At 37.1% G+C, this 27,600-nt stretch overlaps 1 protein-coding gene across 1 annotated transcript; it reads right to left on the minus strand.

Moving 5' to 3' along the window:
* si:dkey-157l19.2 (uncharacterized protein KIAA1522 homolog) lies at positions 1-27,058 on the minus strand. Its single transcript, XM_051917791.1, has 7 exons — positions 26,811-27,058; positions 15,811-16,059; positions 5,471-5,608; positions 5,308-5,351; positions 4,997-5,138; positions 4,741-4,851; positions 1-4,633 (listed from the first exon to the last, which is right to left on the minus strand). Exons 2-7 carry the CDS (start codon positions 16,049-16,051, stop codon positions 1,332-1,334), a joined length of 3,978 nt encoding a protein of 1,325 aa, XP_051773751.1. The 5' UTR covers positions 16,052-16,059; positions 26,811-27,058; the 3' UTR covers positions 1-1,331.
* Between the last annotated feature and the right edge of the window lie 542 nt (positions 27,059-27,600).

The raw sequence follows: 27,600 nt of genomic DNA on the forward strand, positions 1-27,600 counted from the left end.
TATGTGATTGTAAAACATTCATAATGTATTCTTTTATTTGAATGATTTGTAATGTTGCAATATTGCATTGTCGGATATATTCGATAAAAAGTATAATCTGTTAAAAACATGGCCAGATTTGAAGTCACCATGTAGCTACTTTAGTAACTTTGTGTACAGTCTTTAATCTTGTCATATGATGAAACATTGTTAAACATGAATAAACATGATTATCTTTGTAGATAATCTGTTTTGAAACAACATGTAAGTATAAGACATTTCTCCTTTATAGAGATTATAATAAGAGACAAAGAGCTGAAATCAAAGGAACAGCAAATCAAACAATTTAGCATAGTGCACGAAAAAAATCATATATTAAAAACATTCATTTTCTTTTATTTGTCTGTGTAGACTGTAATGTACATCAACTTAGAGTAAACTAATGAACTTCTCTGTAAAAATAAAAACAAAATAAGCAATAGAGATCATTTAACAGAGATTTACACCTTAGACCTTTTGTTTATGCGGTTTCATTACTTTCTGACCACCTGCTTGGCCCTACTTGCAGTGACAATGGTTAGAAAACAGCTTTTACTCCATTCATTTGCTTCCAACATTCTGTTTCTCAAACACTTGATCAGATTCCTTGTCTACGTTCTTATTTTTGAATACTTAGGGTGGGGAGTGCTGTTTTATTATTACAATCACATATAGTGATTTGGTGTTTTAAAAGTAAAATATAGACTTAGCAAAATAGTACACAGCAAATATCATAGATGGAAAAAAGAATAATTACACATCCCCACCCCAAAATCAGTGGTCCATGCTCCTAACTTACTGTTCTTCTTCTTCTTCTTTTTTTTTTTTTGTTTAGCTTCTTTTCATTCTTTATCTTACTTACATTCTTTACCTTCATTTCCTTTGTAATGCTCTTATATTCATTTTACACCAGTACCTCTAAAATTCCACTTTAGAGTTTAATTGGTAAACCCTATGTTTTACAAACTTGCAAACATCATTCTCATGGTGCTCTCCTGCTGTTTTCTACAGTGCTACCAGTAGGGGGGAGTTCCACAAACTAGAAGGTAGCATGGCTTCTGTCTATAACTGAGGACACATAAATAAAATAAAAATATTTATCATTTCCAAATACCAGTGACATGCATTCCCATGAATGAGAATCAGTTACACTAAACCAGTGTACAAAAAGTGCAATATGCCTATCTGTACATAAAGACTTTTTTAGTATTTTATATTTCAAAATTGCTTAAGCAGTTTGAGCCTAAAATCTAAAGCCTGGTTTATCTGCGAAAAAGCAAAAACTCAAGGGTTAAATCATTTGTGCACGTTCATTAATTTGTTGTTCTCTCAGAGTTTTCTGTCTGTACTCCCTGTCCGGCAGTTTGTACAGTTTCTGTTTGCACATCCTCAGTCTTGGTAACAGACTCTGCCTCTGCAGAGTTCTGAACAACGCTCTCAACCTTAGTGTTGGGTTTCTTAGAAACAGGTGGAGGAACTTTGTTAGCAGTCTTGTGTGAGTCATTAGACTTGGCCGAATCGGAAACAGATGCTAACTCTGCCACCAGAGTCTTCCTCAGGTCAGCCTGAACCTCTAAGGATGACGGTGTCTCTATTACGACCTTCTTTGGGCTCTTGGAGAAGATGAAGCTGGCTGTAGATGCAGGGGAGTTGGGAACAGCAGCCATCACTGGGAGAGGGGAGCGCAGACCAAAGGGCTTTGCTTGGTTGTCTTTTGTAGACATTGCGGCAGCCTTCAGACGAATGGCATCCTGAAGACGCATGGAGGTGTTAGCTGGCAAAGATGCTACGGGAGGTGTGGAAGAGATGGTGGGCGTTTGTGTTTGGGGTTTAGGCTGCTCATCCTCCAGCTTTGAGGGTATTTCAACAGTGATTGATTGCTTCTCTGGATTTTGCAGGGGCTTGAGTTCTTGTGCCTGAAGTTGAGTCTTTGGCTCACTGATTGATTGGTCCTTTGGTCCCATTATGTTCGGCAGGGTAGCAGGGACAGGTGCTGCAACTTGGATTTGTTCCTTGAGTGTTTGGGGTTTGAGTTCTGGTTCAGAAGGAGCTGAAGTGTTACTTGGTTCAGTGGTTGAACTTGTAGCTGATGAGCATTCTGGCTCAAGTGTTGTGTTTTGGGTTTTTTGAACAATGTTATTTGCTGTAGTCTTTAGTTCAGTTGACCCTTTCTGAGTATTTAATACAGTTGTGTTTGTGCGCACGTTGACAGATGGAGGGATCTGGGTAGATTCAGTTTTTGGCTCTGTACCGGACAGAGCTTCCACATCAGGGGGCAGTGATGTCATAATCAAAGACCGTCTAACTGGTTTTGGAGGCACCTCTTGACTGACACCTGATTTTGGTTTGGGTTGTGATGATTTATTGAGATCTATAGCCTGACCCTGATTGGACTTTACCGACCTGAGACGAACCATCTGTAAGAGAGACTGGGTGACCACTGGACCGGAGGTCTCCTCTCTGGCCGGAGAGGGACTGCTTGTCCGTTTCTCTGTTTCTGTTGTATCTAGTCTGTCCTCCAGTTTTACATCAGTAGGTAGTGGAGGAGGAAGAGGAACAGTGACTTGTTGAGATCTTGCATCAGTGGGTAGTGGAGGAGGAAGAGGAACAGTGACTTGTTGAGATCTTACATCAGTGGGTACTGGTGGAGGACGAGGAGCAATCACTTGTTGCGATCTTACATCAGTGGGTAGTGGAGGTGGAGGAATATTGATTTGTTGAGAGGTTACAGATAATGTTACTAACACATTGTGTGTCGAAGATTGGGATTCTTGCAGAGGGGATGGGATTTTCTGTGGTTCAGAAGGTGGTGTTGGTGGAGGTGGAACTTGTGGTGGTGGTGGTGGTGGAACATCTGGTGGTGGTGGTGGAACATCTGGTGGTGGTGGTGGAACATCTGGTGGTAATTGAGGCATTGTAAGTAAAGACCGTGGTGAAAATGGTGGGGGTGGCGGAGGGAAGTCTATATCATTTGGCACAGTGACAGGAGTTGCAGAAACGGTGCCAACTGGAGGCGCTGGAGGAGGAAACAGAGGAGGTGGAGGGATCCAAGAAGTCAAGTCCTTTATAGCTTTGGCGGCTAGTGTAGGAGATGAAGGAACAAAGTCTGGAGGGGGTGGAGGAGGTTTGGCTTGGCTGATGTTTGGCATTGGTGGGCAATGCTCTGGGGGAGGTGATGGAGATGAGGTGACACTTGCGGCTGGTGCTAAGGATTCAGCTTTGCCTTTTAGCTCCACTGCCTGCAACACTGATGCTGTGTCAGCATTTGATGAGGTCATGTCTGGTTCATCTGCAGTTTTAAGACCTCTCTTTTTAGCCCAGCGTGCATAGTTAACAGGGCCAGGCCCACACAGCAGTTCAAAAGTACGCTGGTTGTGAGCCCAGGTCTCTGGTGGAGGAGCTGGGGGAGCCAGTACTTTGGGATGGTTAGGAATGTCAATCAGAGACCGAAGAGCCATTACAGCTGGGGAAGAATTGTTACCATTAATTAAACTTGCAGACAGAAGGGTGTTCTTCAGTTCAGCAAGCTTACTGGTGCCATTTGTGTATGAATGGGGTGCAGCGATGGAAGACATTTTAAGGTTATTTCTGTGTATCTTTAGCTCAGCTGGCGTAGTTTTCTTGTCTGTGCTGACTGGGTGGGTCTCCTGTGATGGGACATTTGTGAGTCCATTGGAAGGAGATATGCTTCTCTTAGGGTTTAACTCGTGAGTGGTGACCTTGACTTCATATACAGAAATGACAGTGGGGTATGGTGATACATCTGGAGTGGAAGGATTTTCAGATATTTTCCAGGTCTGTTTCCCATGTAAGGAGTATGACCTGCTGGGAGGAGCTGGAGGCATCTTGCTCCGTTTAACCACTGATAGGTTACGGGTGAAAGCACCAGCAGATCCTGTTTTTCTGCTGTCCTCTTCTTCTGTAGAGTCCCCATTCACATGAGTATTTCTAGACGCAATATGGGAACCATGGTTGTTCAGCTTGACCGGTCTAGCCGTGTTCTCAACCTGACTCTCTCTGCTGGCCACACGGGGAGTGCTACTGCTGGAGATGGTGGAGGAATCGGATACTAGCGTCTCTGACGATCCCGAGTGGCTCCACCCAGAATAGTCTGAGCGGGTTGTGGAACATTTTGAAGAGGCTCTGGAGGATGGACGGGTGGATGCTGGGCTGGCTGACACCAGGCTGCTCTTGCTGACGGTTCGGACACTGCTGCGACTTCGGCTGCGACTGAGTTCCACAACATCCACAGATGGTGGAAGTACAGCATTTGGAATGATTTTAGACATGTATGTGGCCTGCGGTGAGATGGACATGACCGCACCGGTTGGGTTCTCTGTCCAAGGAACAACAAGAGTACCTGCTCCGAACTTTTCTGGATCTATAGAATGATTCACAGATCTTTGGAGGATGTCATCATTGTGTTTTGCCAGTGTGTTGTCTTCCTTAACTGTGTGCAGGTTCTCTTTGCCCTGTAGATGGTCTTGTAAGCTTTTTTGTTCAGAGCTGGTAGACGCACCATCCACAGTGGAAATTATGGCGGGTATGATCACGTCTCCATTGGACATTTGGCCATCAAAAGGACTGGTGGTGATCCATGCTGCCCTGTCCAACCCTTCAGATACAAAATATTAAAAAATAAAATTAATAAACATTACATGTTTTCTGCTAAATAACTTAAAAGACTTGCTGTACATCACAGAAGACGGCAGTAAAACATACCCAGTTCTCTCTGGATGTGTCGAGGAATTCCTACAACAGTTCTCACGTGTTTCCTACGAGACTTGGTCTTCTCTGCAGACTTATCTGGCTTCAAAGGTCTAAATGTTGAGGCTGGAGAAAGGATATAGGAAACAATGTTGCTATGACATTGTATTTGATATAAAATCATAACGCACTTTATGAGGATACCAGGCCATGGTCTTTTTATGGCAAAAATGGATATGACTGATAATGTGTTTATGTCTGAAAGTGTCACCTTGGCGTTTGAGTCCTGAGCGTGTTGATCGTGAGGAAATGGAGGAGCGCATCGAAACAGAATCAGCAGCTGTGCTCTCAGACTCAAAGCCTCTCAGTTCACTAAAGGCCATGCTGTCTTCAGTCTGAGCCGTTACTGTTGACTAAAGTAAGCAGCATGGTTAACCCTCTAAATTTACATTCGTCCATCAGCAATTTAAAAGTAGTCAATAATATATTATACTTATAGAACAGTGTCACTCTAGTGGGAACAGAATTAAATACAATCGTAATAGGAACTGAGGATTGACTAATGCATGGAGGAACACTTACTATCATACTTTGGTTATCAGGGTAGTCAATCCCATTCCTATCATCTGGAACAGAAGACATTATCACTTAACCCAATAAAATGAACTGCTGTATGCTGCATGTATTTGGTTCAGAGTAAAAGGAAGTCTGTTAAGACTCTGATTTGGAGTTAGATTTTTCTTACCCTCCTGCAGCTGCAGTTTTAGGCCCTGCTGGGCCTCTGTATGCAGGTCTAACACATATTTAGGCCGATCACCCTCCACAAACACATTTTCTTGGAACTTCTGAAGAGAAACAGCACCCACAGCTTCCTCTTTAGGGCCTGCAGAGAGAGAAACAAAGTAATACATCTAATAAATATGCAGGTTAATGGAAAGTCAGTTATCTCATTCACTTAACCAGGTTTTTTCTGTGTTTTAATGCCACATCCTAATGTGACACTTCATCACTAGAGACTGACTGTCCTGTAACCTGACACACTGTGCAAAGACCATGCTCGAATTAACCATGTGGCCTGATTTCACCCTGCTAATTCACTCATTATTTCTGGTGACTTGGGTATTCGGAAGCATTTTTTCAAGTTTTCATTTCTATTCATAGCATCGCAATCAGGAAGTTGTTTGTAATTGACTGTACTGCGATGACCACACAATTATTCACCATGTAAAATGTTGATAAAAAAAAACCTCTGAAGAACAAACTTTAAAAAAAACTTAAAAAAAAAAAAAAAAAAAAAACAGAATACTGTTCACAACACATCATTCACCCTTTACATGTAAACACGACTTTACATGTTGACATTAATGATATTGCATACTGAAATTTAGACATAAGCATAATACAGACAGCTAAAAGACTTTCCAATCATATTCGACAAAAATGTGACATCTGACAAAATCTGAAGAAAAAAACCTACCTTTTGATTTAAAGAAGGACAGAAGAGAACAGTCATTTTGATTCAGCAAAAGCACCATGTCTGAATTACCACCGGAGTTTAACGTGATTACATACTTAGTCTCTGCTAAAGAGTGCGCCAGCACACACTAATTTTAGAGTGAAGAGCTTCACTAGGTAACACACAGTATTTGGAGAGCTTTAGTAATCCTAATCCAGATAAATATCCCATAACACAAGTATAGGCTAAAATATGCTAGAAAAATATGTCTGAATTTCAAGATAGTACAAAAGGTAGACCAAGAGTGTAAATGCAGAAAAAAGAGATATGAAGTACCTTTAGGTATGGTTATGGATTATGTACTGTTTCTTGAGGCTTTAGGTTGTGGTAAACGGAGCTTACATTGAATATGAAGATGAAGCCTGTAAATAAAATCTGACTTCTGACAATTTACAAATCTTAAAGCTTGTGTGATCCATACAATACTAATTACCTATGATATTTGGCTTAAGATTTCAGGTTATAATTAAGAAAGCAAAAATAATGATACACTTTGAGTGGATATGAGCAATGTGACAAGATTGGAAAAAAGTGCCTCATTCATATGTACTACATTTATGATGCTTTTTTTTTTGTCCACATTGTGCCTAAAATTTCCTTGTGTGTTTCACGGAAGAAGAAAAAAATACAAGGGGTGAGTAAATGACAAAACCTCCATTTCTGGTTGAACAACAGTCTTAAAGGAACATGTTAACTGCTGCTCAACCTGTTCATTTTCTCAACACTAGATGGAGTAGGAGAACAGAGAAACTGTAAGGTCACAGGTACGCTTAAGGAGAACAAAACCTGTTGCTCAACCTGGAGAACAAAGACAAAAGACTATCAAAGTAGTAAAACAACAAATATCAATTCTTTAAAATCCTTGTTGATGGTTAAGTAACAGATCTACATTTGATACATAGTCTGACCCTTAACACATTACCTTTTAATATTGCACTTGAATTAATTAATTTATAGTTTGTCAGCAAAGACTGCAGTGGGAATGCTAAAACCCAACCTCAATCCATGTCAAACCAAGTCAGACATGTCCTACAGCCCAAAGAGCCCCACCCACTCATATCACATGTGACTGGCCTTCCTCATCCAACTTCATTAATCATAATATAGAGAAAGATCTGTGGTAAGATCTTTCTCTATAATCATATTTTAAAAGAAACAAAAACAAAAAGTTTTGTTCTTTAAATGTATTAAACATTCACTGCTTTTTCAACTGGGAATAAATTCCTTGAACCAAAAATTTAAGAATGAACAACAAAAGTGAAAAAAATGATAGAAAGAATAAAGAAAGTGAAACTTTCTGGTTGTTGATATTTAGTGAAGTACTTTCTGTTTGTCTCACTACTGATATATCTGCATCTTTAGACAGCCAAACCACAGATAAAATGTTCCTGCAATGGTTTTGGAACATTTAAAATAGTTGAACAACCACAGAGCTCATCGTTTCAGCCCTGAGGAGGATACCATACTGTATAATAAAACCAAGAGAGACTGCATTCTTAGGCATGATGCAAATAATGTCCTCTTATACCTTATTGCTTCTATAAAATGACCACAACGGCAATATGATTAAAGACATCAATGTTCAATCATATGACAGGAATCATACCATAAATCCCCCTATAGTCCAGAAAGACAATATTAAATCTGAAGCAAGACTAGACAGTAGAAAAACAAAACATGTTACATGACCACCCACATCTGAATGTCATGTGTGCAGTCTCATGACCATTTATCAACATTTTACATCTTTGAACGTGGCTTATCCATTCAGAATTTAAAGTTATTTGTTTTATAAAACTACATTAGTGACATGAATCCAATATGAAATCTATTGGTAAATACTCTTTCTGGGTGTTTGTGTTTGTGTGTGTGCATAGAGTATTGTGTTGATGTCTAACGGTTATATAATCTGTACCATGACCTAAATCGTTGTTGAATGCATTCTCAGAAGTTCAGAGACTTTCTGAAAACTTGATAACCTTCTGAGACAGCAAAATAAAAGCAGCACAGAATAAGAAAGACTCATACATGTCTGGACCTGTTGAGGGCAGATGTCAGAACAGCTGCAAGGAGTCTTGAATGGGATAAAACTCGCACAGAGACTCCCTGATCAACTTTAACTTCAGCTTTAATTGAACCTCATGTTTCATGGTAGTTGAGGCTTTCTATTAAAAGCAAATCCTGTCAAAGGCTCAAAAACAAAGCGACAGAAAAACATCAGTTTATCTCGGCTCTGTGAATGAAACCTTGAGTTTGTCACTACGAGAGATTTTATTCAGGCATCCGATGCTGCTGTCCTTCAGAAAAGATTTAGGAAGGGTTATTAAAAGGTTTAATCAGTAAAGTCAAGCCAAAGGTGAAAAGACAAGAAGCGAGGAAGAAAGAGGAACACAATGTGCTAGAATGAATGATAGAGATTAGCAATGTAAACACGCGCAGTTTAGTTCTCATCAGTGGCAGCTGGATCCCACAGGCAATGTGTGTGCTGGCAGGAGCTCAGGACCGCCCTGCCCTTCCCTGACAATGGCTGCTGTGTTTTGGGCAGCAGGGGGCAGCACTTTGGAACTGTTTTCGTGTCATACATAAAGACTACTCCGTTTTCAAAATGTCATAACGTCACCAGTTGTATTTAAGCCTGTTTCTCACATTAATGTAATAGCAACAGCAAGTGCACAATGAGCTTTCATGTATATAATCATTTATAAGTGATATGTAATTGTTAACAAGCGCTGGAAGTGAAAAACGCCTTATATATTTAGATGTGCATAATTCATGACCAGCCCCACTTCCTCTTCTACCACACCTTCCATAATCTGGCAGAAAGTTTTGGGAGTTCATTTTGAGTGGTAACTTTAGTTTAGGGTCTAATTCTCACTATTAACTAGTTGCTTATTAGCATGCATATTACTAGAATATTGGCTGTTTATTGGTACTTATAAAGCAGATATTATTCTAAATCCCTTAAACCTAACCAATACCTAAACTTAAATATCGTACACTAACTATTAATATGCAGTGATTAGGAGTTTTTTGAGGAAAAAGTCATACATAATACACCCTAATCTAAAGTATGACCTTTTAAGTCAATCTCCTACCCTGAAAGGTCTGTCTTGCACATTGTTAGCAGCAGCTCACACCATGACATCCTTCTCATGGGCATTTAATAATTTTTTACTTTTCAGTAGGAGTAAAATCTCTTTTTGGAACATTTTACCTGTAGAAAAAAAACTGCCTAATAATGATGCACATCTGAATATAAGGCGTTTTTCACTTTAAGCCCTCATCAACAATTGCATCTTGCCTATTAATGGTTATATATAATCTTAATTATTAAAATTGATGTGGTTTTCAATTGGTAAAATGTTTTCGGGAATACACACACACACACACACACACACACACACACACACACACACACACAGCCCGGCCAAAACAAAAAGTCGCTGTTTGGATTTTAATAGACAAATACTTAAGAGTCTATGGATGGATCATTATTACAGTGATTATTATTTTTCTAGCATGTTATATGTTTGGCAACAGTTCTTTTAACCCTAAAAGATGGAGTGTGTAGCTTTTCATTTCTTAAACAACCATGTATTAAGATGTATCATGGCCATATTCCAGGATGACAATGTCAAGATTCATCAGGCTCAAGTTGTGAAAGAATAGTTGGGAGGGAGCATGAAGAATCATTTTCACACATGAACTGGCACTGACCTTAACCTCAGTGTAAGTTTTTGGATGTGCTGGAGGAGACTTTACAGAGTGCTCACCTCTTGCATTGTCAATACAAGATCTTGACCAAAAAAATGATGCACCTCTTGATGGAAATAAATGTTGTGATGTTATTTCCATCGAGAGGTGCATCAATTTTTGGTCAAGATCTTGTATTGACAATCCAAGAGGTGAGCACTCTGTAAAGTCTCCTCCAGCACATCCCAAAGACTTTCAATTAAATATATTTAAATATCGGACCTTGAAAAACCAACTTGAATGACATGAAATGTTATTTACTAATGGAGGGGGCTCACATTTGCATCCAGATGTTAAATAACTTACGCAGAACTCAAAGTCGAAAGTATAGACCATAAGCTGCTTCAATAGTCTGTATTCCGTCAGACTTACTGAACGGAAAGTGTTGTTTTGTGTTGTTGACATGTACTAACTTGCATCAAGCTTGACAGACATCTTTTATCAAACAATGGGTGACTCATTCACTCCATATTTTGAGTTGCTTCACAAAAGGCTACAGTATATTGCGAAAGATTGTATCACTAAATATGCTTATTGCTGCGTTTAGTTTGCAAACCCCAGCACAAGTAGGCTGAGTGTTGAAACTTTACATGCAGAGCTGCTTCTGCTACGCTTCTGTTGTGCAGTGCCACGCTGCTTAAACATGCAGATTCAATGCTGTAACCTGTTAATACGAGCAATGAAATTAAAACATGCTGCTGCAGACGTGAGATGTATGAAACAGCCTTAAACTTAATCTGCCTTGGAGAACTGTCCATTTGTCCCTGAGGCATTATCCATTCACAATGCAGGTAAAGGTTAACTGAGGCAAACATTTCTCATCTAAAGCCGATACAAAAGTCTTTGAAAAGTAAGTTGACTGATTACAGTTTTATCACGCATGCACACAATCTGTTTCGATTTTGGATGATTTTCAGAAAGAGGTAAGAAAGGCCTCTGCCACACCTATATCACATAACAGTAACGTAATATTTGCTAATTCGACAGTTAAACCCTGCAGAGGTACAACTGCTGCATAAATCGATCAATAATACAAATTTTTTTTAATCTTACAGGTATCATGGAAAACACAAAGCTGCACCCATGCATTAAAGCCTATTGAATAAACTATATAGTTACTCCCTTTAATTTTATCTGTGTATCTTTAAAGCAACATTGATTTAGAATGTTTTCTCACTGGCTTTGCAAACTAGAGTTTAATTCCCAGTGGTCATGATGCTTTGGGTAACTTGACCCATTCAAATGATCATTCTAATACTGAAATTTAAATCAAGTTCTAACAGGTACCACTGCAGTGCAAGCGCACAAAATTGAGAACACATAACCAATCTGTACAGTGTGTGATTATCTATCATTTTAAACTATCATTTAAAAAAATATATATTTTCAGTTCAATTTAAAGTCATATCAGATGCTCAGTCATTCACGTACATGAATGCAGAAAAATCTTTGCTATAAAACAGGCAAACTGATTCAGATTTGAAATCAACACTTAACAACCTATGGCTTGAAGGGGCTACACACATACCAAGCTTTATATGGATGTTGAACGTTGTCTAGAAAGATTATGGCTTTTAAAAAAAAAAAAAAAAAAAAAAAAAAAAAAATGGAGGCAATGACTAATATGAAAAGTCAGTCTGAATCAGTCTAGTTCTAGCACAGAGCAGGGTTCTGTTCACAGGACCTGGAAACAAAGAAAGAGCCGAGCAGAGAACCAGTTTTCCAACTTTACACCTGTTCATTGTGTCAGAATCTCCAGGGCAAAACTCAGGAAGGCAAGGAATTCTGCACAAACACGCCCACGAACAATAAACAAACACAGACAAACTCCATCTGTCTTCTTCTCTCAAATGTACACAGGCATCGTGTTCTAAATGGTGTTGAGGAATGACTGGCATTTCTCATGAGGAGTTGAAAAGGAAAGTCAGAAGAAAGGTTAGGATTGTGGGTAACCTCTGGCACGCATGTAACTTCCAACATGAGAAGTCAAAACTTTGGATTGGAAAGAGCTGTATGTGTGTGTGTAGGTGTGTGTCAGTGGAACATTTCATGGGAAACAGGTTTAATGTAACAGCTCTTTGTTCAGACAGAACCGGCAACATCCCACAGGAAGTTTTGACGTTGCAAGGTCTGGGATACAGGATGCAAAACACAATATTATGTGCGTGTTCTCGTAGCTGTGACCCTCTTATTAGTGGTGCATGCTAAAGTAAGCACTACTGTTACTATTGCTCATACTTTCGCTATGAACAAGCCCCATCCCTAAATATTCAACACTGCTATGTAACGTGTGCTGGTTTTTGGGGCCCTAGGTGAGATACTGAAAACAGGCCTCACAGGTACAAACGTCTTCATACTAGCATAAAACATCCAAAGAACCACTAAAATATGATGTGGTTTCTTTCTTCAGGCACTAAAATGTCAAAAATGAAAATATGCAGTTGTTAACTAAGATATTTCTACATGGTCTGGCCAATAAAAATGACTTCTGTGGGTGTAAGCCAATGGTACGGAACCCCTAAAGGGACATGGTGAAGAAAAAAAAAAATAGATGGGAGAAAAGATATTTGGCAATGCTTTTGCGTTCTTTTGCAAATGTTTTGGAAAATGTTTTTGCAAAATGTTTTCCCCCAAGAAACTTTGCATTCTCTCGGAAAATTTTTGCATTCCCGAGAAACTTTGCGTTCACTCCCAAAGAACGCAAAGTTTCTCGGGGAGCCTGGTTGATCCCGTCAAATGTAATATTACAACAGTAACAAAGCGCAACATGCTACCAAGGGTATTAAAGAATAGAACAAAACAACTGTGAGTTCAACAGGTAAAAGTGATGTTCACAGGTATACAAACTTCATTATAAATGAAAAACAATATTTAAATTTTTTTTGAGTCATTCATGCTTTGACAAATAGCTATTTAAGCTACGCTACTGTTCAAAAAGAAATGAATGTACTGTATTTATACAGCATGGATGCATGAAATTCATCAAAAGTGACAGTATGAAATATTTCAAGTAAATTCTACTCAAATCCTCAAAAAAACTGTTTTCAACATTGATAATAATAAAAAAATATTTTTTGAGCACCAAAACAGCCTTGCCATCACAGGAATAAATTACATTTTAAAATATATTATAAATGAAAACAGTTACTTTAAATTATAACAATATTTCACAATATTACTGTATTTTAGATCAAATAAATGCAACCTTGTTGAACATAAGACTTCTTTCAAAACTTTTTTTTTTTTTTTTTTTAAATCTTACCGACCGCAAACTTTTGAACCATAGTATTTTTTATAATAGTAATCATAAAAATATATTTTAATGCATGCTTTACTTGTTGTCTTCTAATGAATAATTGGTTCATTATTGTGTCAAAAAGCAGAAATAATAACGTAAAAATCAACCGGTCACAAGACACCAAATCAAGCTCAGCAATTTACCCAGACAAACTAATCTAATCAGTTCACTTACTGAGACTGAATGTCATCGACATATCGGAAGGGAGCAGCACTAGATAACCTTATCAAGTTGCCAAACACACTGTAAGATTTTGTGTTTTTAAAGTAACACATTCTTAGAATCAACACAGGGTCATTCACAAGAACCCAGAATGATCACATCACAGTTGCACTACCAATGCAAAGCAAGTTCCAAAAGGTAGGCGTCTAAATTGCTTTCTTTTAGCCAAATTCTAAGGCAGAGCTGCCTGTGTCCTTCATGAAGAAGGCAATCCCAAAATCCACTGCAACAAGCTCAGTGAAACATTTCCCAAGGTGAAAGCCAAAGAAAAGTTGATACATTTAATTCAATACTGAAAAGTTTTTTTGATTAAAATACACAAATATTGACTAAAATAATCAATTTTAGAGTACTGTGCCATTAGATTAGAAAAACGCTACATTAACCCTTATTGAAATCAACTGTGAGTCACATTGTGTCATGATGGTCTGCATGCTGAATATTTAATTTCAGCCTTATCAGGGCGAGTATGAGGTGTTTAAATAATCCATCTTGCCGCTTTTTGTACCATCTTCAGCAGCAGGTACTGACCACACCCTCAGAAGAATCACATAAAAGCTGTTTATTTTTGGTGGTAGCACACCACATCGATCATTAAGCCGCAGTCTGTTCTGTCAGCCCGCCGTGTGTGTGTATGAGTGGATTCATGCTTCAGTAAATGGGTGGGGTAGAGGTGTGTTCTCACAAAGGTCTCCCTGCTATTACAGCCCATGTGGAACCTTCACATTTGTTGCTCAGCTCACAAAGCACAAAAAAAACATAAACAAGACAATTGACATGCACCCAATCCTGGTTCTGATCCCAAGCTACACCACAAATGTACTGCACACTTTTAAATAAACACCACTTAAAGTGACCTCAAGTAGAGGCCAAATTTTATCTTCCTGGCATGTTGAAATTTCAGCTAGGAAAACTGATGACTTTGAGATAATCATAAGGCAAACATTTTCCAGACTACTCTCAGCACACATACACACAATAAAATATATGTATTTGAGAGACATATCTCAAGAAGGTTTAGGGTAATTTGATATGTCAACCTTCTCTGGTCCAGCAAACAAGGAATAAACTATATAAATTATTAATTAGGAATGAAACAACATAGCTGGAAAAAGGATAGACTCCTACTTTTTCAAAAGATATGATTTACTATTAAAGCTGCTCATTGCTGCATTATAATTTATACCAGTATTAAAACTGAAACTGCCAGAGAACGCTGAAAAGTTTACCAAACTTAAATGACTTCTTCTAGATTATAATGGGATTACTCTACTAATTACACTGTCTGAAGAGAAATGACTGAATGTCTGAACACATTACCCACAAATGAAAACACATACCGTCCATCTAGTTGGGCAATACAAGGACAGATAAAGGGTTTAAGATCAAATACATTTTAAACACTTTACATACAAACCTAACTGAATCTCTCACTTAGTTAGTGAAGTAGTTAGATTAGATTAGTTGCCATGTTGCTGTATGAAGTGCTTAAAAACGGTTGAGAGATGTTTTCTACCAGGACATAACTTTATTTGAAAATGTCACAAATTCAAAGTATTTTTATATGGCAAAACAGCTTACCTAACAGTCCTAACAGCCTACTGAGCAATTAAAGCTACACCGAGCAAACAAGCATGTGTTGACCAAATGAATTTAAGTACAATCATGTTGATTAAAATGCTTGTTTGTAATGCTTGTTTTTGCACATTAAAGCAAAAGAGTGTTATTTTTCAATATTAGAATACATTCTAGCTCAGTTTAATGTGCAGTGAACAAAATTGGTTGGTTAAAGTGTTGGTCTGGTACATTTTATAATTTACTAATGTTGGACTAATCTTAGAAATACTTCCTGTAGCTCAAACAATACTAGCACTAGCAACGGCAAGGTCATGGGTTTGATTCCCAGGAATGAATGGCATGAACTGATAAAATGTATACCTTGAAAGCAATGTAAGTCAATTTAAATAAAAATGCCAAAATGTACAAATGTAAGTGTACATTTATAGATGGGTTTATTCATGCTGATGTTGTTGCACAACTTTCATTTCCCAAGCTGCACTTCTCCTTTTTCTTTAATTTCCCTGAGACACATCTGCTTACAGAACCTGTTTATGTTATGATTGATGTGAAACTAGTTTCATATATGGTTAACACGTACACAATAGTCTTCCAAGCAAGAAGGAAATAAACAGGCCCAACAGTAAACAAAAACCCATACATCAACTGATTCTGAAGAACGATAGGCATATATATAAGCAAACACTGCTGTTAGGAGTACATGTTGGTAAAGTATTACCTGTGTTAAGTGTAGATTTTGGTAGTTCTACAGGTGATCCAGTGGCGAGCAGGTCTCCACGCATCTCTGTAGCACGTCGGCGGTTTTTCCTGCGCTGCCTCTTCAGCCACTTGAATGCACGGCTGAAGGATGCTGCCCGTCTCTTGCCCCGTTTACTTCTGCCGCCCTGCCCCTCCTCAGTGAACACCTGCAGCATATCTGGAGGAATCAGATCCCCCACAGACTCACGGCCAGATGACATCGTGCAGCCTGCCACATAAACAGAAATAATAATTCACATGAATCACACTGTTTTGTAAAACTTGTTTATGTGAGGTTTGTAAATTACCTGGACACTAGACCAACCCCTAAAATGAATTGCTCACTCTTTCATGTTTATCTATACAGTGAATTTCACATAGAGAAGGAGTGAAACATTATTTCACACTATGTAAGTATACTGAGCAAAAGCTAAAGACAATCAAAGACTAGCATTTATGTCTTCCAAAACACACTGTACATGTCTTTCCACATATAAATGCCATATAGAAGACAAGTAATTATTTCTTCAGAATTATAAAAGACTCAAGTGCTGCATCTCTATGGGAAAAGCAGAAAAAATGGACTTATCTACTATTAAACAATCAACTATTCTCCAAGTCTAGCGTTGCTGGAAATTCAACCTTCTCAGTTATGTAGAATGCAGTTCTGAGGAATCACTTGATCACCATGTTTCGGTTGTCACATATATTATAGAAGTAATATTTCATTTTTATGATGCAGTGACATGTCCTCTCAGATTTTTTTAACCAAATATTAAAAATTTTTGAAACTTAAAGTTGCAATGAAACGAAAGTAGCGACAAATCTTTTCTTCCATAGCTACTGTGACGTACATCGGAGTAAAACTGATTATCGGAAAAGAAAAACTGTATGAATCAGCTGTTGACTGGATTTTGAGATGTGGCCACTGCACTCAAAATGATTGTAATCTTGCAGTCAATTGTAAATAATTGAAGAAGTTTGGCATTCTCCAGAAGATTGAGCTATTTCGATTAAATCATTAATTACATGGTCAAAAAAAAAAAATATATATATATATATATATACACATGGATGAATGGTTCACAATAAGATATATAGCATGCAATTACAAAACAGAAAGGGTGAATTAATTTCATGCTGAAAGTTGCAAAATGTCTAAAATGATGACAATCACACTAGTCTGAACTTGATCAGTTCAACCGAGTCGCAGCTTCTACAGATCATCATGTAAAACTTAAATGTTGCAGAAAAACTTGAATGTAAATGTTGCAGAAAATAATTTTTTCCTGTGGAAAGAAATATCAAATGTTCTCTTTAGCATAAAACAAGAACCACACTGTAAAGTTTTGCTGCAATTTTGCATGGTTTATTAAAAAAAATGATAAAGGCCAGTTCACCCCAAGGACGATAACTATAAGAATGATAATAACTATACAATTTTAATAATCTTTCAAATTCTATGAGAATAGCGAAGTCCACAATTATAACGATAACGCTTAGTGATGAAACGCTTACCGGTTTGACGACAAACTACAATTAAATTCCTGACGGTTATTATTACCATTTCATATTTTAATTATCATTAAAATCATATTTGATTATCGCAATGGTAACACTTTATTTTAGGGTCTTTTAACTAGTTGCTTATTAGCATGCATATTACTAGAATATTGGCTATTTATTAGTACTTATTAAGCACATATTAATGCCTTATTCTGCATGACCTTATTCTACATTTTAATCCTGCCCAATACCTAAACTTAACAACTACCATACTAACTATTAATAAGCAGTAAATTAGGATTTTGAGGGAAAAGTCATAGTTAATAGTTTATATGTGTTCCCTATACTAAAGTGTCACCATCACATTTTGAAAAACTCATGGTAAATACTGTTAAGCATATAGCAAAATTTTTAACATTTTCAAAAGTTTTTCTTTTAAAGTAGTGCTTATAAATGCAGCTGCTTTGTTTACAGAGGTTACAGTGTTAACGGTACCTTTATTTCTACTGTTTCATAAGTGCCACCTACTGTCAGCGAGAGGATTTACATTTTTTTTATTCAACCATTTTGGTTGGTTTAAGGTGAAAATCGAACCAAATTGTAAATTTTAACCAGTAGAAGGAAAATAAACTAATGTGCATTCTAAACATCTTTGGATAATAAAGTAATGTATGTAGACTTGTTTATGGAGCTGATAAAACACCTATAAATTATAATTTCATCATTTTTAATTCTTTTTTTTTTTTTGTCAAAATGTTATTTGAACATGTAGTACATGTTAGTAGATAACATGTTATACTGTAAGTCGCCCAACAAATATTTTTTGTTTGTTTAAAATCCGGCCATCATTTTTAATGTTATTATTTTAATGTTTATGCAAACAAAAAGTACATAGTGCTGCTAATTTTATTTTTTGTTTTTCGACATAAAACTTGGTGAAATTATTTCAGCATGTATGAGTACTTTTTGAACATTTCCAGCACATTTTACAATACCGTGATAGCCTAATACTGATAATCGTGATCATTTTGGTCACTGTAATCGTGATTCGTGATATGAAATTTTCATACCGTTTCATCTCTAACAATGCATATCATTAGAATAACTTTTTTAGAATGTTTTTTTTTTTTTCTAGCTGGGGAATGATAAAAACATGAACAGCCAATCAGAATCCACCAGTCTTTGCGACCCCTGACAAGAAAGGTAGCAAGCTAAAAGAAAGTGTCCTGCTCTAAAGAGAAAATTGTTGTGGAGTTGTAACTAACATCGGTGGTCTGTGTAAATCAGGGTCTGGTCCTAATGATGTGCCTCGCACACCAAAATTGAGATTGAGTCTCATTCCTGAACACCTAGTCATCATCAACTCCACCCTTACACACACAGATACTGATACACACCCTTACACAGCACACACAAACACACATTCATGATGTGTGAAACATTTAAACACAAGGCATTATATCTTGGATAAACACACCCAGCAGTTGTATTTATCCAAGGAGGTCATTTTACACAATTAATAGAGAAACAAAGAACAAAACTTCACATGAATGCACAAGGCATAAAAGTAAACAGCAACTTGAAAATGATGCCTTTTAACATAAACAGCTCATTTGAAGAGGGATAGCTAGAGCAAGATGGATGTCGGGGGGGAAAAAAGCAGGAAATGTACAGAGACATTGTTAAAAATGAGGAAACTGGAGCTGATTTCACGTGTGTGAGTGAAACTGAGAGCAGGACATCCTCACATGGCTGCAGAGCTCTGTTTAGCAGATCGATGGACCAATCAGAGTGCAGCATTCTGACTCAGTCCATCACCATGGAAATGCACAAAAACAAACAGCAGAACCAGCATGCAGCAGTGCCACAGAGCTTATCCACTCCTCACTGTAATCACATCAGTTTGAGCCAGGATCAGAGAACACTGACTCACATGTTCTCTGCAAGCTGCACATGATTCATTTGCATTTGGTTACATAATATTAGTTATTATAATATACATGTTAAGAACTCATTTGCATGACATCACAGGTCTTTTTTCTTTGGATGATCTGCCTATGGTTTAATCCACATATACACAAGCACGCTTGCAGACAATTAGTGCACACACTCCCATACAGAAACTCTCACAGCCCTGAGAAAAATGCACGGCTATTCCAACAGGCGTGTCTGTGTGTCATGTGATTCAACAGTTTAAGGGTGGATTCAAATTTTGTACTCAAAACAACCACTTTTTGTGGTATTCCCCAAAAAACTGACAACTGCTTTCTGTATACTGCTTAAAAAGTATGTGAAACAGTGCAGAGATAAACATTTCAAGCAGTAGCTTGTATGTTATTATCTTTCTTACATGACCTCATTAGGTACGTTATTATCGTCATTTCAGATTGTTGTTTTGCAGTTTTTTGTGTAAAAACATCTAAACTCAGTCCAAACAATTAAGTCAAGACAAATAAATTAAAACATAATGGCTTCCTGTTTGTTTGTCACACTGGAAATAGAACTGCGCTAGTAGTCACCATATACTACCCTTACTATTGCTGAAGTATATAGTATGTATACTGTACACAGACGGCTCACTACATTTGCCTAAATACAACAGAGATAAGAATCTCACAATGCAATAGAACAATTAACTTTCATTTCCAGTATGACGGATGAATCAGAAGTAATATCAAATGTGACTTTAAACATACCTTTCTTGCTTCATTGGTACATTTTTACATAAAATTGGGCTTTTTATTTACAAGATAAACTGTACAACATTTATCGATTTAAACATGCAGCGTAATGAAGTAATGTGACAACAACATAGCACACAAATGCACAAAAATGGCTACTGTTTTACTCATTTTTTGCACATTAAAGTCTCTAATGCTCACCAAGGCTGCATTTATTTGATCAAAAATACAGTGGGAAAAAGAGTAATATCGTGAAATAGTTTTTAATTTGAAATTATTTTAAAATTCCTGTGTTGGCAAATCTGAATGGGTAACACTTTATTTTAGGTGACATAGTTACAAGTTACTACATGTACTTACTATAATAATAACAGTAATTTATGCATAATTAAAAGTAACTAACCCTAAACCAAACCCTAACCATAACCGTAACTCTATAGTAAGTACATGTAGTTAATTAATATTACTCAGTATTTATTTGAATAAGTACAACGTAACTATGTCACCTTAAAGGCAGGGTAAGTGATTTGCTTCAAAAACATTTTTTTGTTATACTGGTTGAAAGTCTCTTAAGTTGAAAGTTAAGTGGTCTAAATGTATTTATATCATCTATGGAAGGTGTAGGACCATAAAATGTTCGTCTAATCATAGACCTCATCCCGAGGGCTAAGACGGGATGTCCTACCTCCCTGTCAGCGTATGTATTTCCATACCTCCGTGTACCCATCACACGTCATCAGCGCGTTTCATGCTATGTTAGACAGATGTCAGTCGCTAGCACCGCAACCAAAACAGCAGCCACCGTTTACAGTTCCTCCTGAACCAAAACAACGAGCTTATGCTGCGTTTACACCATAACTACAGTGAATTGTAAGAGATGGAAACCTGTGACGTTATACTCGGAGCAGTTTGTCACTCAAATTTATGCATTTCAATGACAACAATATCAACGGTGAAATGAATCTGCAGCAGTCAGGTCAGTGCTCTTTAAGTTGTTGTTTATGTTTATTATTTTTGTAATGTTATGTGATTTGAGACATGAGGTAGTTTAACGCCATCTCTCATGATGCTTTGCAGACTCTGCTGTGTGCGTTCATGTGTTTTGAAGGAGGCGTGGCTTTGGAGACGCTCTGAAGGGAGGGTGGGATCTTATGCTTTCAAAGCTAGCTCGCTATTGCTAGCCTCTCTGAAAATTACTTACCCTACCTTTAAAATAAAGTGTAACTTCTGAATTTTCAGCATCATTACTCTAGTTTTCAGTGTCACATGATCCTTCATTTTCTGCTCAAGAAAAATTTCTTATTATCAATGTTTCTTATTATATATAAAATACCCCAAATTTTTGAACATTAGTGTACATACCATATTCGACAGGAATGGTATGCTATTCCAAACATAACTACACTCTCTAACTAAGTGTGAGGTGTGTGCAAGAGGTAGAAATCTAGCTTTGCACACCTGCACACACTACAGAGATGATAAGCAGGAGCAGGAGGTGTTTTCATGTGGGTTAAATCTTGAAGATAAAATGCCTGAGGTGTATTAACCAGGAAAGCTGTGGTCACATGAATACACACGCATGCAGAATTGAACCATGCTTGCCTTATTTGCAATTTAATTCTACTAGTTTTTCAAGGCACGGTCACGGTGCTCACCGGGTGGATGGAACAGACTGATATTCTTACACGCGTACACATCGTGCACAGGGGTTTTCCACTCAAAGCAATGAGACATTCACTCATGAACAATACATCTTGAGTTGGTTACACATAAGACATTACGTGCACAACTATGTGCAGCGTCACAACTGTGTGAGACAGGAGCACTTCTGTCTCTCAAACGCAGACTGTTGTAAGAGAATTTTGGAAATCTCTTTCTTTCTAAGCCCCAAACCAAAAAAATGTAGGGTTTCTGAATTCCTCTGTAAGTGCTGAGGGGAAGTGCTAGGGGTCATTGCAGTGCTGCTGGGGAACAGTGAAGGAAAGCGCTGATAGCTGTCATGCTAACTGCACATTATGTCCTTATGGGAGTGTCTGTCTTTCCTCACAGCTACCATTACAGTACATTAACACAATAACACCCAACAACACAGACTGACACAAAACACATGAATCTGAGAAGACCACCCGAGGTCTGTTTTTATATCAGATATCCGTGTGACGTGAAATAAATCCATTGGAGAAAAGTGTATTTTTTATGAAGATGAAATACAATCACTATTTGACTTCCAAACTTCAGAGGTGTGTGCTGACATTCGTATCAGATTTCAGTCTGATTTCATCCTCACAAAAATACACACTCTGATGTTTTGATGTGATCTGTGCTATTGTTTAGTGTTGTGTGTTTCTGTGTGTGTGTGTGTGTGTTCTGGGGCTTTGCAGCAGCTTGTTGAGAGCAGGAGTAACATTCCTAAACGACTGATAATTCTATAATTCCTGTGGGTTCCTCGTCCAGCTCCACCTCTTCTTCCATCATTGTCTTCTTTCTCTCATCCTGTTTTTCCTCAGCCGTTCTTCCATTAGATTGCTAATGTTTTGATTTTAATGGAGCTGCTTGAGTCTCAACACAAATTGTCCAGAACTGTTTAACTGCATCATCTTTAAATAATCCAAAACTGTCTCACTGTATCATCTTCATAAAACCCATAACTGTCTTACTGTATCATCTTCATTAAATCCATAACTGTCTCACTGTATCATCTTCATAAAATCCAGACCTGTCTTACTGTATCAACTTCATAAAATCCATAACTGTCTTACTGTATCATCTTCATAAAATCCAGGCCTGTCTCATCTTCATAAAATCCATAACTGTCTCACTGTATCATCTTCATAAAATCCATAACTGTCTTACTGTATCATCTTCATAAAATCCAGACCTGTCTAATCTTCATAAAATCAATAACTGTCTTACTGTATCATCTTCATAAAATAAAATCCATAACTATCTCACTGTATCATCTTCATAAAATAAAATACATAACTGTCTTACTGTATCAACTTCATAAAATAAAAATCCATAACTATCTCACTGTATCATCTTCATAAAATAAAATACATAACTGTCTTACTGTATCATCTTCATAAAATCCAAAACTGTCTTACTGTATCAACTTCATAAAATCCATAACTGTCTCACTGTATCATCTTCATAAAATCCAGACCTATCTTACTGTATCATCTTCATAAAATCCAAAACTGTCTTACTGTATCAACTTCATAAAATCCATAACTGTCTCACTGTATCATCTTCATAAAATCCAGACCTATCTTACTGTATCATCTTCATAAAATCCAAAACTGTCTTACTGTATCAACTTCATAAAATCCATAACTATCTCACTGTATCATCTTCATAAAATAAAATCCATATCTGTCTTACTGTATCATCTTCATAAAATCCTAAAACTGTCTTACTGTATCATCTTCATAAAATAAAATACATAACTGTCTCAACTTCATAAAATCCAGACCTATCTTACTGTATCAACTTCATAAAATAAAATCCATAACTGTCTCACTGTATCATCTTCATAAAATCCAAAACTGTCTTACTGTATCAACTTCATAAAATAAAATCCATAACTGTCTCAACTTCATAAAATCCAGACCTATCTTACTGTATCAACTTCATAAAATAAAATCCATAACTGTCTTACTGTATCATCTTCATAAAATCCAGGCCTGTCTCATTCTCTCATGCTGATATCATCCAAAACATTTTCACTTTCATTAAGTCTACACTATCCTCATACACTAATTGGGAGTGTCTCACACTCAATTAGTCCTGCAGGAATCAGGGCTGATTATATAAAGATTAAGAGCCAGATCAGCCTGTTTCATCAAGAGTTTTAGATTAAAACTACTCAAGCTCTGTACTAATATAATCTTCCACAAACACACACATCAGTGTGATAATATCTCCCAGCTGCTGATGAAGCTATCAGTGATCAATAGGCTGCGAGGTGGAAGCACACTGGATCATGACCTGTTGTGCCAGCTGAAGGTTTACTGAGGGTTACTTTACAGTCAATGTAAAGTGGCTGATAATTGACTGGTTTTGCCCCGGGGCATGAGCAAAACCAACCAATTGTCAGCCACTTTACCTCGCATCAGCTGCCAAAGAAAACCAGTTTTAATTTCCCCTGAATAAAGCAACATTTGAAAACAAGCGTGGGAAAACTATAGTCAAGAACATTACCTCAGAGAATTCTCTCTCTCTCTCTCTCATATTTGCATTAAAGGTGCTGTAAGTGATTTCCACTGTTTTGCCGAATTCAACCTCACCCCTCCAAAAACAACACTGATTGACAGGAAGAGGGGGTTTCTGATTGGGTCGCTGACTTTTAGTGGAGAGATGTGGTTTCTCAGGACTCTTATTTTTAGTGACATACCTTTAAAAACTCAACTGGTGTGGCATTAGCGATATCAAAGTGGGTTTGAATTTGATTCAAGCAGTTTTGTTTGTCTTGTGGTAGCATAGTTCCTACTGAAATGACACTTTTGAGTGAGACATATCGAAGGGCTTGTCTCTTTGTAGAAAAATAATAAATAGCCAATAGCTTTTGTTAAAATCACAATGAAACCGAAGTAGCGACAAATCTTTTTTTTTTCATATTGTGGCGTACACCAGTAGCAGATTATCGAAATACAAAAAAAAAGTAGGGCGGTGACTTGTTATTATGCATCATTGTTGATTGGATTGAGATGTGGGTGGGGTTTAAGCAGACTAAATGATTGGAGAAGTCCTGCATACGTCACCAGAGAGAAGTCTGTCGTTTTCACCGGAAGGTCAAGTTATGACATTTTGATTAAACATTGTAAGGTCAAAACATTTTAAAAAATGAAGCAACTGCATGGACGAATTGTTAACAAAAAGATCTATAATATGCATTGAGCACATTTTAATGCATTTATCTGCTAAAAGATATTTTTGTCAGTTTTTGATACTAGTATACTGATGGCTCAAAACACAACAGACATGGACTAAAAGCCACAAAACTCCAATTGTGATGATGGGGTCTTCAACAGGCCTGTCAAACACATATATGTAAATATTCTTGTCAGAGTGATGTTGAGGTTTCAACATTGGCAGACATCCTGGCACATTTCATACACAACACATCACTTTGACAACTGGCTTTGACCTCACCTCGTGGCTGTTCAGATGTGTGCATCTGATACACTTCAAAACAGTGTGAGTGATGGATTCAGATCATGCAACAGCAAATCAGCCATAAATAAAACTAAAGTGATGCTCTATTAAATCAGTCAGCAACTTTATTTCCTACAGTTGGGCAGTGTAGAACACACACACACACACACACACACGTCCTGCTTCTGCACACACTTGCGCAACAGATCTGGAATCTCTTTAGAAACAAGCCCCAGCATGGCAGCCTGACGGGTACAGCGACACACCCAAAATCAACAATACCTACAATCATCTTTCTTTCTCTCTCACTCTCCCACAAGTCACTCATGAACAACAACGTACTACCTAAGAACATTAGAGCAGGAGTCCCTCGGTCTCACTCCACCTCCTCCAAACCCTGCAGGTCTCCTATCTGTTTCAGGTTAATGTACAAACCTGCTCAAGGTGAAGCGTCTTTGAGCTCACACACACCCCCAGAACTGCTACAGATTTTTTTTTTCCTCCCTAGAACTTAATGATTTATAGGAATTCTATGACAGATAAGAATGTCTGAGATGTTACAAAATAGGGAAAAAGAAATATTAAAAGGGAAAATCTGAAACAATTGAGTTCAAAACAAAATGTTTGTAGGAACAGAATATGTGTGTTCATGTTGGTTTTAAGCATTTTTTAAAAATGTTATAACATAATTGCATTTTCAATAAAAATAGTGATTTAATAATTCTAATAAATGTCACGTGGTGTAACCCACAAGTAAAAAGTAATAAAATATTTTCCATCCACCCTTTCCAACATTATTTTCATATTTATTTAAGGTTTTCATATTTATTTCATTATTATAAAAACACAATAATAAATTTAACCATTAATATCATTAAGGTTTAATCGGTTTACTTTACTTGAACTTAGCTAACCTTAGAAAAAAAAAAAAAAATTATATATATATATATGACCTATTGATGGTCATGAGGGTCTACAGGGATCCTCTCCGTGATATAATTTCCTGTTTATTGTTGTCACATGACAACAAATGGCTTCCTGCACACTGGTTGCACCACACTGACATTAATTTGGTGGACGAAAGATTTTAAAATATTAATCATATTTTAAATAAAAACTGTTTCACTGATTATTTTCGTAAAGAAATAAAAATTAAAGATCATGCCAAACTACTTTAATTTTTGCCAACATTTATTTTTTTCAAGAATTTCAGCATTTCAATTAAGACTCTCCCCCCCCACACACACTTTTTTTTTTTTTTTTTTTTTTTTACAATCTTTCTCAAGTTAGTTACACCACCTATACATTTTTAAGTCCCACAAAAATATCATAATGCCATTTCATTCAGAAATGATCTGCAATTCATTATCTGCGTGAATTGCAATTATGTAACTTTTTTAGATTTAGAAATAAATGAGAACTTGCAAAAAGTGAAAGAGAGTAAGACACACATTCTACTGAAAGTAAAACCCACATATTCAAAATATCAAGGAGCACAAACCTTAATGATTAAACCCACCAATACACACTGGCGCTAACTAAACAAAGTTATTTAGACACTTCTAACTTTAGTTCTGACTTTGCGTTAAACGCATTACACAAGATTTTGTCATATTAGCTGACTGGGTAGGGCTGTTACCTGTAACTTCTGGATCCCTCAGTTTCCTTGTTCGTCACTGTAAAATCCTTTACATCGGACAGTCCGTGTGAATCTGGTCTGGAAGGTTCAGGTGAGACATTTCCACATTATTCCAGTTTTCTTACGACACTCTTCTTCTTTAGAGAGCAATCAGTCTTGAGCAGTCCATGCAGACTGTGCTCTCCGGCTTCAGATACTACTCTCCGCTTAATCCTCAAGAGGCTCCAGGTGAGAATTTTAAGGGAGTTTCCAAACACTGTCAGGTCCTTGAGCGCTCAGTGGCGCCACCCCGCGGCCACAGAGTGAGCAGACACTAACACATCCTGTAGACATGATTACGTAACACACTGATTAAAGGGCGTGTGACTGATTTATATGTCATTAATGACTTGCAGGATGTATTGCTATGGAGATGCTTAGTCATCCAGGGCATAGTTTTATGGATTAAATAAAATTGCAATTAAATTAAAATAATTAATTAAATAATTATTTAGAAAATAACTTTACCAGCAGGCCTATAATGAATTTAAAAAGAGTATATATATATATATATATATATATATATATTAGTGTCTTTCATTGGCACTTTTTAGTTGTCTAAGTATTATGTAGATTTAGTCCAGGATAGTTTTATCTATATCAGCTAATCTGCCATTGGCATTACCACAACATCATATATCAAAGAACATGTCGTCATTCCCACCAAAATCAAGTTCATGATTATGGAGTTGCATGTACAAACACAATCCCACCATGATGAACATTGTGATCTGTAGAAACCGCTGTGAGT

Source organism: Ctenopharyngodon idella, chromosome 13 (genome assembly GCF_019924925.1).
Source record: "Ctenopharyngodon idella isolate HZGC_01 chromosome 13, HZGC01, whole genome shotgun sequence".
NCBI classification, from domain to species: Eukaryota; Metazoa; Chordata; class Actinopteri; order Cypriniformes; family Xenocyprididae; genus Ctenopharyngodon; species Ctenopharyngodon idella.